This window comes from Phragmites australis, chromosome 6 (genome assembly GCF_958298935.1).
Source record: "Phragmites australis chromosome 6, lpPhrAust1.1, whole genome shotgun sequence".
Classification (NCBI taxonomy): Eukaryota; Viridiplantae; Streptophyta; class Magnoliopsida; order Poales; family Poaceae; genus Phragmites; species Phragmites australis.
Window position 1 is genome coordinate 43,609,866 of NC_084926.1, and position 16,787 is coordinate 43,626,652.

A 16,787-nucleotide genomic window follows, 5' to 3' on the forward strand; every position below is an offset into this window, starting at 1 on the left:
CAGATGCAAATATACAATGAGTGTTATAAAATTATCTTCATACGAGTAATTAATCACAATATCAACTTATCATATTCAGTCAATCAAACAGAAAGTCAATTTAACATGTCAAGATATATACAACCAACTAAACAATATTCTTTTCAATAAATACAATTCCGTTCAGACTACTTTCTCCAAACTTACTTATAAAATATAGCTCTACAAAATCTCGTCTGAAAACCAAACATACCATAAGTGTATTATGCTGGTATATGGGCCTTCCAAGTTTGCCTTTTGCCCACTGCTTTTCGACCCATTGCGCCGTTTGTGCTGCCCAAATACGCAGAAACAAAAAACTGAACCTGCACAGTTCACAGTAAACGAATCTACCTCGTTCATAACCCTATGATTACACCCTGTTAGAATTCTTTTCTCAGAAAAACACCCCGAAACACGAAGCTATGCCTACAAATCTGCATAAACAAGTAAACCGTGATGATAAAAAAGCACAACACAATGTTAAACCCGGTGTCCTGTGACGTTTTTCACTGACATTGTGGCAAGCTTCATGTTTGCAGAAAAACTTGCAACATTATATAACAACCAGAATACAAAAGGGCTTGCCAGAAGCTATGGAAAATGATTCAGACTATTTTGTTAACAACAATCAGGTCTGATGTGGATACATCAATGTTCTTGTTAGGGATTACTACATACACAACAATTCTCCAAAAACTATCCAGTATTCTGAGAACCACACCGCAATCAACGTTTCATGTCCCGTTGCCAAGCCACCAATGGATGATACTGTTCAAGTGGTTTTTAATCTACACACAACTGACTGATGATCTCGTCTTTGGTGAAGCTAGGAGAAATCAGAGCCTTTGGATGCCCACCATTTGTTGCTGCGGGAGCTGCGGACCCGCTGAAACCATCTGTCCCAAGAAGAGTTCTCTGGACCACTGGTGCTGCAAGCACGACAAGATCATGGTTACATGAGTGCATATGGAGTACGATTTTGCAGAGTGAGGGTAGTTGAAATCATGAAACTGAGAGCAGCGAAAGAGTAGCACTTACATAGGAAGAAGTGGGTCAGGTTTTCCTTCAGTACTTGTGATCACCCTGGCTTATTCAAGAGGACAACACAAATTACTGACCAGACGAAACACAACATGTGATGGGAAGCAAATTCTATACTCAAATCTACTTACTCCTGGCATGCTTCAGATGCGGGTTCCATGGTTTCAAGCTCATTCAGTTCATCCTGCGTGAAACACACACTGGAAGTTGTCATAGCAGACCACGCTAACTATTTAAGTCATAGTAGAACTTCATCCCCGAACGAGCTACTGGTTTACAGCAGTCATGAAATCATTCCAAATGCAAATGCAAATTCAGAACTCTGAAGGATGCAGGTACCATTTACCAGCTGGTTTCCACTAAATTCCGACGGGTATAGCTTAACCTCCCAAACAAACATGGCTCTAACCAGAGGACTCTGAGCAGAAAGAAAACAGAAGAGCAAGTTCTGCATTCCTGACCCCTTTTTAATCTTTTCAACAGATATTGTGAATCATGTTTCTTTTGTCTTTGTAAAAGACTGCAAGGTAAAAATAAAAGATGGCCAAATCATTGTAATTCTGTGTAGTCATATCTTGGATGTGATTTTCAGTTTTTCACTAAGAAGTTTGATTACCAACATCATGGGTCAGTCCTGCGGGGTTTCAGTTTTGCAGCTCTAGTTATACACTTATCTTAACGGGAAAGTAACACCTTGATATGAAAGTAAAATATAAGTAGTTCCGTAATGCTAATGTTTGGGACAGAAATGTAGGGCTCTAATAGTACGTAAGTTTGATGCAAATTTGTGAACACGGTAGCTAACAGAGGACAATCCTTTCTTCTAGTTGATTAGTTTGTTCACATCCTCTAAAATCCTTAAACAAGTAGTGTCAATATCACTAATAAGTATCAATAGTTAAAATTCCTTTTGAACATAAAACCCTCATTTCATTAAATAGAAGATAACAAAATCATGAGATTGGTATTATATTAATCTTTTAGAACAATACTCTTAGTTTGTTCCAGGTAACAGGGAGTTACAAGATGATTGAAAAGAATTAGTTCACTGTTGCAGAGATAAATACCAATAGTCGATGGATCAAACAGTGGGAAGTCATAAGCATTAGTTATGAGCCCCAGCAACAAATTTCTACATAAAAAGAAGACCCACTAGCAGGTTCCTCTAAAAAGAAAGAAGCCTCACTAACAAGTTCCAGATGATCCTCCACCCAGCAGAGAAGCCTTGGTGTTGGTTTAGACAGAGTGAGAAGGCGTATGTGCAAATGATGACAAAAGTATGTGCTATAGAAAGAGTCAAGTTAGTTTAGGCAAGTTATCTAGTTGTTATGGGCAGGAGATAAGTTGGATTTAATTAGGAGATAGAGTTTGATTAGTTTTCAATTCAGCTTGAGATAAATTAGTTAAGTTAGGATTTGGAGTTAGATTTGGATTGTAATTTCCCCTCTCTATATAAAGGGGCAGCCACGCATCATTGGAGGCAAGCAAGAAGAATTCAGCAAAAAGCTTTTGCCTAGATGGTTAGATCATAGCCTCTTCTCGGTGAGAAAAGCCCGACGATTAGAGGGCAATCTGTCTTTGGCATCGATCAGAGGCTCGAGTCTACGGGAGAAGCTTGGATTAGAGGACGATCTGCCCTATCCTACCCTTGTATCCAATGTTTCCTCTTGTTACCAATATTTGGTATTAGGGACGTTTCCTTCCTGCAGACCATCGTCCTCCATCAATTTCCGCCGCCGCACATCAATTCATCGTCAATGTTCTCCTGTGTTCGCCACCACTACAACTGTCACCGTCCTCTGTTCCTCTGTCTTCCGCCCAGAAAGCAAAAAAAAAAAGCTCCCTGCTCTGTTTTCAGCATTCCGTCGCTGCTGCATCCGCCACAAAATCAGCCACCCAACAATCGCTATTTCCATCACCCTCCCCTGCAATCCACCTCTGGATTCACTCATGCCACTCCCCTGTTCTGACAACCCACAATTTCTCCTCGACCGATCCATTTTTTCCCTTTCCCCTGTTTCCACTGCTGCACCGCTGCAGCACACAGCTTTCACACAGCCGCCGGTCTTTTCCATCCAGCCACCACCGCCTGCTTCACGCCGGGATGACACTGTGCTCCAAGCCATACCAGTATGCAATTTCTTTAAACATTTCCTTTCCTACGAGTTACTTTAGTTCAGTGAGAATAAGAAGATTTTCCAAGCACATCACAAATCGCTGCGCAGAATCCCACTTTGCATACAGCTTAAGCTGCCCACTCGTTAATCGCTGGTACAGTGGTACATGCAAATTGTGTTAAATGGCTAATAGACATTCCCAACGAACATCACAGCCCTGCTGCTCACCGACCTATGTTCTTGCGAATGCCAATCATATGCTACCTTCATGATTGGCTTATCAAAGGCGAAATATTTGCCCCCAACGTTGGCCTGGGTTGTCCTATATTTCTACTCCACCACTAGACAACAACTCAACAAGAGATGGGATAAACCTTCATTCGCTCCTGGAACAAGAACACAATCACCTAAAGAAACTAATTTCCCCCTTATACGGAGGCACCACGCATAACTAATCCAATGGCATTATAACTAATCGACGCAGGAACAATTTGGGCTCTCGATTCTATAGGAAAGAATCGGGTTGCTTGCACAAGGCAAGATCCGGATCGCGTTCGTTGAACGCCACCAGCAGCCCGGGGCAGTTGACTCCTCAGATTTCGGCCGGCTCTTGTTTCAGCAGCAAGAGGCATGCTCCACTGGACCCCTTTGAAGCTACGGATGGATCCATGGGAGAAGAAGAAGAAGGTGGAGAAAGAGAGGGCGGACCTGGAGCGACTGGAGCTCCTGGTCAAGGCGGGCGATGGCGGCGGAGAGGCGGTGCTTGCCGACGTACCCCACGTTCCTCATCGCCGGCTGCTGCTGCGGCCCGGAGGTAGGCCTCGGCGTCCTCTGGTTCTGGCTGTGCTGCCTCTGCTGCGCCGCCCCCTCGCCCGGTCGCTGCTGGTCCTCCTCCTCGTCGTCGTCCTCGTGGTCCTCACCTCGCGGCCGCCGCTCCTCCCCTCCGTTGGCTTCCCCCCTCATCGGGCTCCTCCTCCACCTCTGACCTGTCCCCTTTTGCTAGTATCCTCTCCTCTGTCGCCCTGTACTGTGCAAGTGTGAATGGAATGGATGGATGGATGGATCCACCACCAGTATTAGCCACTCGACCAGGGAAGGGGAGGGAGGTGAGCGCCGCGCGCGTGCTGCTTGCTGGTGGTGGTGGCCAGTGGGTCAGTCAGTGCACTCCGCTAGGTGAAGTGAGAAGGAATCGATGGAAAAGACAGGCAGGCTGGGCAGATGAGCGAGGGAAGAGGAAGAATCGCGCCAAGCGAAGCCAGACAAGGCAACACGACGGAGGGATAATTTTGACTGGTCAATGGTCAACGCGACGCGCAGAGCCTGGTCGTCCTTTCCCATCAACTGTGACAGGCAGGGGAACCCAGCAGACCGGACCGGTGCCTTGGATCTCAGTACCGGTGAACAGTAAAAACGTGGGAGGATAAATAGTTTTTTGGCGTTAAGATTTGATCCATTTATTTATATGTAGTAGTGCACACAATTTGAATCATCTGAAACCATTTTTAACCATTTTTTCTTTATTTTATTCTCTTACTTATTTTCTTTCTCGTTTTTATTTTTTTATTTTTTTTATCTTCAACCATTTTCCGATACGTAAAAAGAAATAAAAGATAATCCAATTCTAAAAAGAATAACTTTAAAAATCTCTTCATAAAAGTAATCGTAGAAAAAAAACCGTTAAACCACAAAAGAGAAAAAAATCTTTCACGAAAAAATTCTGAATCGTAAAAGTAACCCGTTAAGTATGATCTAAACGATCCTATTTCCTCGGTACCACCACCCTTAAGTATGATCTAAGCGATCCCATTCCCTCGGTACCACCACCCAAAAGCTCCATCTGTTTCTGTTTCACCTCTTGAATCCCGTCCCGTACGCAGCTTCCATTTTTATCCTCAGCAAAAGATCTGTGGTCCCTTCATTTCAACTATATATACACACACACCTGTCACCGGTGACCAATTTTTTTAATACTTGTCACCCACAAAGTTTTTTTGCGCGTAGAAAACTTTGTACAAAGAGATGATTTAGGTGCTAGCAAATGATTTATTAGGTATGCGTGCCCTGGTTAATGGCGACAAATAAACGGAAACAGAGGAAAGTATATATGTACATCGAAATTATCATTTTCAATGGTAGATTCTGTCTCAAAAAATACATTAGCAGCTCAGATACCAATTGACACGTCTGAATTCTCAGTTGGATGAATTCGACCCAACCCCTGTGAAGAAAGAAGCACCTCTAGCCTAGTCGGCATTCAGAGGCCTCACAGTTTCCAAAGTTGCAATTTCTGCTATACAACCTCCTCTTTGCCATCTATTTCCTGTCCGGAATGAGATCGTCCCGTAAAGTCACGTGACTTTAACAAGCAGCGAACCTTTTATTTGAGATAAACAGATCAGATTTGATGGTACAGTATTGTAAATAGTAAAAAACCGCTTTAGTTTTATTCATCTCTCACAAAACACTATTCTTCATTGATTTTACTAGGTGAAATCAGAGGAACCGGGTCCTTCCTGTCCCCACACCAAAAAAAGAAAAAGAAAAATTTACATCGGGAGGAAAAAGCAGCAGCAAATTTCAGCGTCAACTATGGCGTCATGTGGAGTGGACTCCACACGGCTTCTGTACGAAAAGGAAAAAAAAAAGCTTTGCAGAGGAGTGTAGTATACACAAGGAAAGTTGTTCTCCTGTTTAGAGCATCTCCAACCGAGCCATCTTCTCACCCCCTATCCTATATTTAAGAAAAAAACAATGAAAATCGGTCTCAAACCGACCCCCTATCTGACCCCCTTTATTTGAGGAGCTCTCAAATCTCCTCCCTCACCTCCTACATCTAGGGGCTCCTCATCCAACCCCTCATTTGGGAGAGAGGGGAGAGAGAAAGGGGGAGAGAGGGGAGAGAGAGGAGAGAGAGTTACCAGATATTAATAAAATAAAGGTGATTCGAATATAGGAGGTCAAATATGAGGGATCGGTTGGAACGCATCGAGAAATAGAGGATGAAATCTGAATAAGGAGCTCCTAAATAAGAGAAATAGGAGATCAAATATAAGTAGTCGATCGAAGATACTCTTATATCCTCCATTCATACTGCCACTCAGGATGGCTCACTGATCAGGTGTTCTTCTCTAGAACCGAGAGAGCTGGCGCGAGGTAGTTATTCGCCTTGTCAGGCAGATGGGCCACCTGCAACAAGTTCACGTCTCATCTATCAGCTACTGCGTATGGAAACCAGATTTGCCAACGTCCATCGAAACATAACAAGCAGTGGTTTTCAATTGGGGCTTACAAGTTCATACAGCTCGTTCCCTTGCTCTGAAACATGCTCATAGCACACCTGAACAAACCATATGGCTCCGAGTTAGTTCTTTCGCTGCAGCAAATTATCATCAGGACAGCAACTAGTTGTGTTCAAGAGAAGGGCAGTATATCTTACGTCGAAGCTTTTGTTCCTTGCTGTGGAATCGTGCAGCGCTTTGACGCAGATGTCTGCTACATCAGCGCAGCTGATGCCCTGCACCGCAAGTTCAAGACTAATGGTTAGCATGTACAGCAACATACTATTATCTACTATCTTACTAATACAATAGGATGTGCTGCATGCTAATATGTCACCTGAGAGATCCTGTTCCCTTGATCGAAGATCAAGGCGCGCTGACCGCCAGGTTCTTCCTGGAATGTGAAAAATAACAGCATGTTAGAATGCAGCATGGATTGAAGCAATACAGTGAACTCACATGAAACAGCACTGTATGTCTAAAAGAAGAAGAAAAGTGTACTCCTATGTCGAACCTGCAGTGGACCTGGGCGTACAATTGTATATCCGAGGCCAGATCTCCGCAGTGCATCCTCTCCAGCCTAGCAAAATACTAAGCTGATTAATGTTTGAATTAGGTTTGCATCAAGAACAGTTTAGATGTGTATGTGGTTGTGAGCATTGGAACCTTCTTTGCTTTCAGGACTTGTTCTCTCCTGTTAGGTTCAATTCCTGAGCCTGTGCACGAGACCAGTACAATGTCTGTTTCTTGAGTAGTCTGCGAAAACAAAACCAATAAATTTAAGGAAAAAAGAAAGAAAGAACAACGATTACTTATTACAGGTGGCACAAAGTGAAAACTTACTGGTAATGCTTTAATGAATTCCATTTTTAGCTCAAAGTTTCTGGGGTCACTAGATCCTTGAGATGAATCACCAGGTCTCTGCAAGAGGATTTGGTTGGTAACTGGTAAGCCAACAATTCAGCATCTCTGGCTTCTGTTCAAAATGTCAAACCAAAACCAGTTTTTACTAACCTGCTTTTTCGGTTCAAATCTGATGGTTAGTGTGTGGACAAGAAATGGGTCCAGTGTAGGATCTTGTGGGTTGACTGGCCGAAAAGCTGAAAATGGCACTCTTATCTGCACAAAACAAGAATTTTCTCCATATTAGGTTGCTTAGTAATGCACAACCAGATGGCATACACAGCATGGATATATCATGAAATGCCACTTACCCTACAAAACCCAATTTTTGTGTTCATCCGAGCAAAATACTTCTTGCTCTGTGAGGTGTCAGCCAGTGGACCAGTCTCAAGAATAATAACATACGATCTTCCATTTCCACCCACCGAAAGAAGCAAGCCATCATACCTTCAGGTAGAATGATGCAGCATAATGCAGTAGAGATATGTCAAGATCTTGTAACATCAGACACATAAGTCGAAAACTCGAAACTAAAACAATATACGAAAGCTTTATGATACCTGTCTAGGGTGGAGCCCAAAGGAAGTGAAAGCCGTTTAGATACTTCAACATAGCCACCCCTTGTGAAAACAAACCCTGACAAGTAGAGAATTTTGAAGGATTAAAACCTAGAATAAAGCAATGAACTTGTAGTTGTTGCGATTCATATAGCGAATCTCCGCAAAAGTGTACATCTTTGAGAGAATTCTGCAAGAGTAGTAGTTAGCAGGTGATACCTGAGAAAACAGCCTGTCCACTTTCTGCAAATTCAAATGACGCATCTGTGCCTCCATCAAACCTAGAAGGATAGATATCCTGAAAGTATGACCCCTGCCGCACCTCCCATCCTTGCACAGATTTAGGAGATTTAAATTTGGCAATCAGAAGTTTGCTCTTGCTGCTCTTACCAGCCCTTGACTGGGCCAGCTGATTGTAGTAATCCTGCAAAATAGTTTTTACAGCTCAGTGACTAACTTAGCCGCAACACGGTAACCATAGTACCATAAAAATGCTACTGATTAATGATTATTAGAGAGTTCATCAGAAATTTAGAAAGATTACCTGGAACGCCTTGGTAACATTCCTTACTCCTTGGTTATCAACCCTGTTAAGGTCTCCGGTAATGGCCGACCGCGCAGTCGCGCAGTAAATTACCTTGTTGGAACCTGATACAGCAGCTTGAACAGAAGACGGGTCGCCAACATCACCAACCACAACATCCAAAGACCGTGGAAGCATATCGATCACATCCGGTTCATTCCTTCTAACTAATGCCTGTAGTAGAATAGCATCTGAATTGATCAAAACGTGCGGATTGCACACAAAAAGAAAAAGAAAAAGAAAGGATGCACAAAGCATTATTGTCAGGTTCTTCCCCTGTGAGCTCAACTGCTCAAAGGAGTGGTCACTAATGAACATTGCATCGGTTATTATGGAATCATAAAAAGAAGTATTGAGATGACCTTGACGATGTATCCCCGGAGCATGAGCTTACGGACGACAATGCGGCCGATGCGGCTGGTAGCGCCGACGACGAGGACTGTGGTGTCCTGCGCGCCGGGCACTGCGAAGTCACACATGGGACCGCCGCGGAAGAGGACGGCGGGGTCCTGCTCGGGCACTGCGACGGAGGCGCTGGACATCTGGCCGAGCTGCGAGAACTTGCGCCACACCTCATTGAACACCCGCCGGGACCGCCGGCCCAGCCCCACCGGGTTTACGATCACGTCGTCCAGCGCCACCATCCCCCTGCCGCCGCCCCCGCCGTTCGCCGCCTCCTCGGCCTCGAGGTCCCCGTTCTTGGCCTCCGCGGGATCGTCGGGGGTGAGCAGCGCGGTGGAGCCGGACTTGGTCGCCTTCCTGGAACGGCGATTCCGGGACCTCCGAGGCTTCGCCGCCCCGGTCTCCTTGTCAAGCGCGGCGGCAATCGGCGCCGGCGTCGCGGCAGAGGACGGCGGCTTGACATTGGCAACAAAGAAGCAAGAATTGCTGTAGCGCCGACCGTTACTGAGCGGGAGGCCAAGGAAGGCGGAGGAGGAGGACGCGCAGTGGGACGCCGCCATGGCAGCCATCCACGGCGAGCTCTCTATCGGGAATCAGGAGATCAAACGAAGCGAGCAGTGAGTGCACGTTCTTGTCCCGATAGATTCTTGGCCTCACGGCGCCGGCTTTATCAAGCGTCCGCAGGGAGGAAGAATCCGCGGAGGATTTCTCGTGGCCACCACAATTCACGGCGCCTCTCGCTCTTGCCGCCCGGCTCGATACCACGTGTGGAGGGAGAGGCGCTCGCGTGGCAGCTGCGCCGGCTGCCTGCTCAGGTTGTGGCCGCCACTGCTGCGAGGCCGTGTGGGGCACTCGCGGCAGAGGCAGACGCCATCCGGACAGCGACGACGAAGCGGGCGCGCACGCTGACGAAGGCGACGAGAAAATTTGGAGGGAAACAAACGGGAAGCGTGGTGTGCCGGAGGAGTCGTGGCCGTCTGTGGGCGTCGCGATGGGATGACGTGGCTTCCTCCGCTTCACTTCTCGTTGATGGCTTCAGGTCTCCGTCGCAGGGCTGACTTGCTGCAAGAGGTTCCTGTGCAGTTCGTGTGCTTGATATCCGGTTGTGTGGAAATGCGACATAATCTTGGTCTATCTTGATACAAAGATGTTTCCTCTAAGATTATACGCAGGTTATATGAGTAAATCATGTGCTGTGTTTAAAAAGAAAATGGAAGAAGAATCATGCACTGCCAGGATTATGAGCAGGGAATGAAGGGGAACCTCAATGAACTCTATACTGATTTTTTTTTTGGAATAGAGAGTTTTATTAATTCACATCATTACATCAAGCTGATATAATCGTATAAGAGCTTATTCTCAGCTTCTACATTACCGGGATGCACACAGCCGTATCAAAGAACAAGAGCGTTACACAAAACACATAAAAGAAAATTCGAACAAGATATTGTATCTTGCAAGGGAATAGTCTCGGAGAACATGTGCTGATATACATGGACGAAGTTAAAAAAATTGGAGATACAGCGAGATTTTGACAAACCTAAAGCCTCTAGCTTGCATGTTGAGGAAAAATGCCGCCGTTTCTTCATCCTCTTGAGATGATTTTTCTGGTGATCATGAGATCATTTGTCCAATATACACATGCGAGAATCTCATTCCCAGGTTCTCTGGCTTTAACTATCTGTGTGTCAATGTCCTCAGCAATCCTTCAAAATTCTCCGAAGTTTCTTCAGATCTTCTGGACAACTCTAAGCTTTGCACTTCTGCACCTCTGATTTAGTTCCTCTTCCTCTTGCGAAGGGGTTATTGGTTTTTTCGTTAGGACGGTTCCATTCTTTCCTTGCACTCTCTGTTTAAACCATGGTTCACCGTCATCATCAATATCGATGAGTACTAAGTCATCTTCATCCAGGGGCGGACGCAAACTAAAATTATAGGAGGGGCTGCTCCTCCAGGCTTCAGGCTTGATAGTCGTCCGTCGGATTTGTTCGCCGGTGCAGCTCAGGCTCAGCGGGGGCTGGCCGTCTTGGAGCCTTGGGGTGCTGGAGGGGGAGCGCTCAACTACTCGAGTGCGCCGGTCATGTAGGGGAGGCTCGAGCCCCCCTGCTGCCCCGTTGAATCCACCCCTATCTTCATCATCTGTTTCATCCACTTCATCCCCATGAATAAGGTCCAAGAAGGTCCTCTTCACAATTCTGTCCTCCAAACTGTGGAACGAGATTACAGCAAGACGGCCACCTGTACCTAGGCAGTCATAGCATGAATAGAGTGCGTCTTCTAAAGTCTGGAGTTCATCATTAACTGCAATCCTGAGGGCCTGAAACACCCTTGTTGCAGTCTTACAATCCAGCCTTGCCGTCATGTAGTTTATAGACTTGTTACGACACTCTTACTATATATCAATGCCTTGCAAAAATATCTATAGTTGATTTTTTTCTTTCAGAAGAATTTCAACTATTCTACATATAGATACGTGATTAAATGCAAGTAGAAAGCATAAATACACTAGACATGAAAACATCTTAGGGTACTTCATCACTGTTTCAAAATTCACCAAAATTGATCTATCAAAATTCAAAACCAAAAGAAAATCATCTCCTGCTGCATCACACTATAATAACAATCAAAATCTGTGGAGTCCGTTAGTGGTCTGTACAAGGTTCACACATACCTCTTGACATGGTGCACATTCGTTGGATTAGTTCGACAAGCTCTCTGGTAGAGTGCAAACCACCCATTGCCCGGGCTTTAACAATTTTCTTTTGAAGGGATTGCCAGTTACTTTCCTCCCCATAATCACGCAGGATACGCCCAAGTTCAAGCTCAGGCCAAGAATTCAAGATATCTTCTGCTCTTAAAGTTGGCCTGTCTAATTTCATCTATAAGTAAGAGTAGTAAAGCAATTTGAAGACAACATCAAATCCAAAGTTGAGTTGCAGTTTTCGGACGTCACTAGTGCCAAGTGACTTTCAAATATGAAGTAACATCAAACCTTCTTTCTTGTGAACATAGTTTTAACATTCAATCAAGGCAATGGAAAGTGTAAACTATGAAAAAATGGATTCAAATGACAAACTTTATATGGATTTTTTTGTTGAACCGGCACATTAAAAATTAGGATAGTGAGATAATTCACTGTATTAAGATGCATTATGAAGTAAAATATTGATTGGTGTCATAATTACTACATGAACTTGTAATTTCGTAAACATAATTACAATCAAGATAACCTAGTTGTAATGAACCGAGATGTCAATTTGTGTTTTTAAAGAATCCCAGATAGACTTTGTGTGAGCTGAAATCCTAAATGCAGTGTCTGTTGGTGCAAAAAGATATCTTGCATGAACAAGTGTGGCGAGGGCTCACTTACAGGAGTGACTCAAACTTGAAGAAGAAGCGGAGAGGAAGGAACATCAAATATGTTGATGGTAAAAAATGATTAGTTTCTTGGCCATCAGGCCAAGGATATGTATTTATAGGGCTATCTAGAGTACAGATATACATGTATGCTCTTACAGCGATACAAATTGTCGGACCCCTCCTTTGGGGTCACCTCGTGTAGCTCATACCAGTCCCTGGATGAGTAGCTGGTACGCATGAACTCCAACAGAAATAGACATCACAGTCATACATCGAATAAATACTATAATAGAGTACAACACAGAGTTCATTACAACAGAAACCCGTAGGCATAAAATTAACAAACCCTCAAAGCATAGCGGAAACACACAAAAGCGACCCAAGCCCTACAGGCAGCTTGAGTGTAGACGAAACCGGCTTCTCTAATCTTCATCTTCTCTTTTGACGAAGTCAGCCTCTGGATCATCTGGATCCACAATTAGCAAGTGAGAGTATATAAGGTACTCAGCAAGTCCTACCTCAAGGGGGAAAATTAGATGCTTAAAGGTAGATCAAGGATAAGGCTGTAGAGTCTTTTAGGTTTTGCGGAAAGCTAGTTTTATTGATGCAGGGTTCATTTTGCAAGGACTAACTTTAATAAAAACACTTCTGAAGAGAAATACATAAGTTGAGCTTATGGGGGTTGACAACCCTGGGGGAGATACATCCGTCCCGTCAGTTCCCACAAGACTTTGCCAGCGGACACACAGTCCAGGAGGCTTAGGGCACAAAGTCAAAATCCTTCTTTTCCAAAGCACGGGCGCACAGCCCACTCACACACCAAGGAGATACTCACGCCGAAAAGCTAATCATTGTGACCAAACCATAGCATGTCCTTGACCGAGGACACGGCTATCCGGATAGGTTTAACACTCTGCAGAGGTTGTACATTGTACCCACAAGATATGCACAGGCTCCCACCTTAGTAACTGGTGAAGCTGTCATAACGAGACGCAACGATCTCACAACGAAGCCACAATATCCACCCATGGGGCACTAAGATACCAGGGGCTTTAGAAGATTCACGGGAAGGACCACTTAGCAATCACAAGGCTTTGACATAGCCCCAATAATATCACCAACCGGACCTTGGGCTACACACTACCTAAGTCTTCTCCTGGTCCCCATTGCCACTACCGGCCTCCGGGTGGGTATCGCACTAAGTCAGATGGGTTAGGTCAAGTCCTGCCTATATAGACCATGTGGTTGTACGAGTGGATACTAGGTGAGATGTCATAGCGAACCGGTCCTTATATGACCGAGGCAAGAGTCTCCCAGCAAGAACACCACAAAGGCGAACCTTGCTCCAAGGTAGTTCCCACCTTTGTGGGGCACCTTACTCACCCTTGTCAACACTACTCTAGAGTTTTCCCAAAAACACAAGTTTTACACGCACACGCACCAAGCACACATCACTTCACATTGTAAAGCATGATTATCATATGTAAATTGTAAGACCCGCGTTGCCGGGATCTCCTGTGCCTCCTGTATCAGTCCCTGGATTACGTAGCTGATACGCACAGTACAACAGTTGTAGTATCACAGTCAAACTTCGTACAATACGTTAACGTACAGTGTACTTTAAGTTACAACCCATATTGTCTTTTACAAACATGGCCTAGCGGCCTTCATGAAAAGCACAGCGGAAAAGGATCCAAGCCACAAGCAGCGAGGGTGCGAACACGACACTTAGACTACTCTTCGTCTCCGGCTTCGCCCCCGGCAAAGTCGGCATTATCTTCTTCATCTGAATGACAACAAGAGTGAGTACAAAAGGTACTCAGCAAGCCCTATACTACTTTCAAGGGTTTGATAGATGCATAATGAAGTATTTCAAGGATAAGGCTTTACGGAATAGTTTTAGCGTAAAGCAATTTATGCAGGTATTCAGTGGTATCATCAATGATTAACTTTAAAACCGTTTTAATAGTTCAAAACCAGTAACAAGTTTTATCTGGGAGTTTTCGGTCCTGGGAGGGGCTATACCTCACTCCGCAGTCCCTTTTATCACAACTGGTGTACCTCTAGTACCACACAGCTTCTGGCGGATCGAGCCAGGAACATTAACATACGGACATCTAGTCCACACACTCACTCATCAAGACACACGCACCCTGAGTCTAGTCAACGCGATTGCTGCTTTCGCATGTCCATAACCGTGGACACGGCTATTCGAATAGTTTTACACTCTGCAGAGGTTGTACAACTTTACCCACGCGATATGCTCAGCCTCCCACTGTTGCATGCAGGGGAGCGAATCATACCGAGACTCTCCATAACACCTTTCCTGCCGGGCTTTTCCACGAGACACGCCCAAGTACCAGAGCTGCATGCTTCCGAAGGCCAGCATCCCTTTTTAAGCCTTGGCCGGTACTAGAAACCTCCAAGCACGCGGGACAGGATAGTACTTGCCTGCTCGTTGCTCTCAGCCTCCTGGTATGATGTCCGACCCAGTCCAGTGAAAGGAAAGTCAAGTCCTGCCCATACAGGACGCATGGTTGTACGTAGTGGCTAGGCTAGACGGGCCGCAATGACTCGGTCCTTAAGCGGCCGGGGTGGGCATCTCCCAGCACGAGTATTCCCACAATACCACATGCCCCCAAGAGCATCCCTTCCCACAGAGGATTACTCTACCTGCCCCCGCCAAAACAGTTTTCACTAATTTTTACACACCACCCACCATATCCCACACACCGACAAGGATCTCATATCCATCACGAAATTCATATCCATCAAGGATTCATGGTATATGACTTGTCATTGGATAATGATAATTTATCATCCCCGAGGAGATGCAGTTTTAAAAGCAACGCCTGTGAGGAGACGTATTCAATCCTAAGCATGCTAGATATCAAGACGTCTTCCATCGTTAATATAAATAACAATAGGTAATCCTAGGGTGATATGTATTCTGGGTGAAGTTAGTTATGGCATGACAAGTGTTGATAGGATTAACTACTACAACAATTGCAAAAGCGTAATACATAGCACATGCAGTAGTATTCCCAGTTTTAGTTGAGCATGTAGATTATCGGAAAACATAGGTTCAATATGATCAAGGAAAATAGGACTTGCCTTCTCCGGAGTTCTCCTCTTGATTTTGGTCAAAGTCAGGATCCTCCTCAACCCGAATAATCCCAGCACAGATCTCGCAAAACAAATGTCCTTGTTCCTGCTCTTGCTCCTCTGTAATTCACAATTACGATCAATACGGCTAATCTAAAGAAGAATCGATTAACACCAATTGAAAAGCCAAACAAGCCCTAATAGACAACACAAGTTGGCCAATGAGTAGATCTTGATTTTTAAGGAATTTCGGCGAAAGAAACGCCGAAATCGGAGCCAGAACGGAGAAGTTACGGCATCCTGGAAGATTTAATTCAGGAAATTATGAAAAGACACTATTCACAGGTGGGGCCCACTGAACAGTGAAAGGGCCCATATGAACAGTAGTAGGCCCACTTGGGCTTTCGGTGGGCGGGTCCGGGCCTGAATGGGCCAGGCTGGGCTTGGGTCTACAGTAGTGGGCTACACAGTGCAGCCCACACAGTATTCGGGCTGGCTGCTGAATGGGCTACGGGAGCTGGGCCGGCCTGCTGAGGCCTGGCCCACTGGCGGTTGGCTGCTTGGGCCGAGCTAGCGGTGCACGGGCCGAGACGGCCGTTGGGCCGAGCCGAGGCCGGTCTGGCCAAGCCAGGCCACGGCCCGTTGTCGGTTCGGCGTGCGCGCGGGCGCGCGGGCGCGCTTACACGAGCGAACGGCGGAGAGGGAGGAATTCGGCCGGCGGTGAGCAATCTTGCGGCGGTGCGCACCAGAGAGCTCGCCGGAAAAGTGTTTCGGCCCAAGCTTCACGACGACGAAGGCACGCCGGCCAACCTTGAGAACTGGCGGACTCGGCAGGGGGCACCTCGACGGCAGCCGGTGGCGGAAACGATGCCAGTTCGTCGCCGGAGGGGGAACAAGGAGCGGAGAGAAATGGGCGGCACCTCCCCTACACGGGGAGGCGTTCTTCCTGCAAGAAAACGGGGCTCACGGTCCCGAAGAACTCGGCACGATGGCCGGTGAACACATACACGACACAGGCACGTGCCGGCGGCGACCAGACGCGGTGGCCGAACCACAAACGCATCGGCGTACAGCTAACGGCCAATTTGGCGCATGGGGTGGCCTACTTAGCTAGCCTAGGGATTCTAGGGAGGCTAGGGGGCTCACCAGTGAGGTCGGACGGCGGCAAGCGGCGTCTCTGGTCGGCGGTGGGGACGACGAATGACGGCGGCTCGGGCTTCGCGCGAAGGCAGCTCCCGTCGAGCTTTTCAGGCCAACGGACGGTGGCACATGGGCAGCGTCGGCTTAAGGTCCTCCTCGGCAGCTCGTCGGTGGTGGCGTATGGTCGACGGCGAGCAATGGTGAGGCGAGAAACGGGGCGGCGGTAGCGGAAGTGGTGAAATGGGTAAGGAGGGAGTGCCGGCCTGCTATTTATAGCTGG

General features: G+C 46.2%; 3 protein-coding genes across 3 annotated transcripts; all 3 read right to left on the minus strand.

Annotated features, from left to right (window-relative positions):
• Positions 1 to 602: 602 nt before the first annotated feature.
• LOC133922698 (guanine nucleotide-binding protein subunit gamma 2-like) lies at positions 603 to 4,520 on the minus strand. Its single transcript, XM_062368136.1, has 4 exons — positions 3,888 to 4,520; positions 1,194 to 1,246; positions 1,060 to 1,104; positions 603 to 950 (listed from the first exon to the last, which is right to left on the minus strand). The coding sequence occupies exons 1-4, from the start codon at positions 4,140 to 4,142 to the stop codon at positions 848 to 850; spliced, it is 456 nt and encodes a 151-aa protein (XP_062224120.1). The 5' UTR covers positions 4,143 to 4,520; the 3' UTR covers positions 603 to 847.
• A 760-nt stretch (positions 4,521 to 5,280) lies between these two features.
• On the minus strand, positions 5,281 to 9,637 carry LOC133922699 (protein HIGH CHLOROPHYLL FLUORESCENCE PHENOTYPE 173, chloroplastic-like). Its single transcript, XM_062368137.1, has 14 exons — positions 8,863 to 9,637; positions 8,462 to 8,674; positions 8,137 to 8,341; positions 7,921 to 7,996; positions 7,672 to 7,807; positions 7,472 to 7,576; positions 7,301 to 7,378; positions 7,124 to 7,213; positions 6,972 to 7,037; positions 6,795 to 6,851; positions 6,616 to 6,693; positions 6,469 to 6,516; positions 6,252 to 6,365; positions 5,281 to 5,870 (listed from the first exon to the last, which is right to left on the minus strand). The coding sequence occupies exons 1-13, from the start codon at positions 9,469 to 9,471 to the stop codon at positions 6,294 to 6,296; spliced, it is 1,833 nt and encodes a 610-aa protein (XP_062224121.1). The 5' UTR covers positions 9,472 to 9,637; the 3' UTR covers positions 5,281 to 5,870; positions 6,252 to 6,293.
• A 690-nt stretch (positions 9,638 to 10,327) lies between these two features.
• Positions 10,328 to 11,988, minus strand: LOC133923265 (uncharacterized). Its single transcript, XM_062368670.1, has 3 exons — positions 11,548 to 11,988; positions 11,029 to 11,276; positions 10,328 to 10,830 (listed from the first exon to the last, which is right to left on the minus strand). Exons 1-3 carry the CDS (start codon positions 11,779 to 11,781, stop codon positions 10,632 to 10,634), a joined length of 681 nt encoding a protein of 226 aa, XP_062224654.1. The 5' UTR covers positions 11,782 to 11,988; the 3' UTR covers positions 10,328 to 10,631.
• Positions 11,989 to 16,787: the final 4,799 nt, after the last annotated feature.

What these genes read in the sequence shown, in the direction of transcription:
- LOC133922698 (XM_062368136.1), bottom strand. Translation starts at nt 4,142, where the DNA reads ATGAGGGGGGAAGCCAACGGAGGGGAGGAGCGGCGGCCGCGAGGTGAG. An exon ending in AGGAGCTCCAGTCGCTCCAG is followed by an intron (nt 1,247 to 3,887) that starts GTCCGCCCTCTC and finishes TGTTTCACGCAG; the next exon opens with GATGAACTGAATGAGCTTGA. An exon ending in GCATCTGAAGCATGCCAGGA is followed by an intron (nt 1,105 to 1,193) that starts GTAAGTAGATTT and finishes TGAATAAGCCAG; the next exon opens with GGTGATCACAAGTACTGAAG.
- LOC133923265 (XM_062368670.1), bottom strand. Translation starts at nt 11,781, where the DNA reads ATGAAATTAGACAGGCCAACTTTAAGAGCAGAAGATATCTTGAATTCT. An exon ending in GTGAACCTTGTACAGACCAC is followed by an intron (nt 11,277 to 11,547) that starts TAACGGACTCCA and finishes TGTCGTAACAAG; the next exon opens with TCTATAAACTACATGACGGC. An exon ending in GAAACAGATGATGAAGATAG is followed by an intron (nt 10,831 to 11,028) that starts GGGTGGATTCAA and finishes CTCCTATAATTT; the next exon opens with TAGTTTGCGTCCGCCCCTGG.
- LOC133922699 (XM_062368137.1), bottom strand. Translation starts at nt 9,471, where the DNA reads ATGGCTGCCATGGCGGCGTCCCACTGCGCGTCCTCCTCCTCCGCCTTC. An exon ending in TCCGGGGATACATCGTCAAG is followed by an intron (nt 8,675 to 8,862) that starts GTCATCTCAATA and finishes ATTCTACTACAG; the next exon opens with GCATTAGTTAGAAGGAATGA. An exon ending in AAGGGAACAGGATCTCTCAG is followed by an intron (nt 6,694 to 6,794) that starts GTGACATATTAG and finishes CTTGCGGTGCAG; the next exon opens with GGCATCAGCTGCGCTGATGT.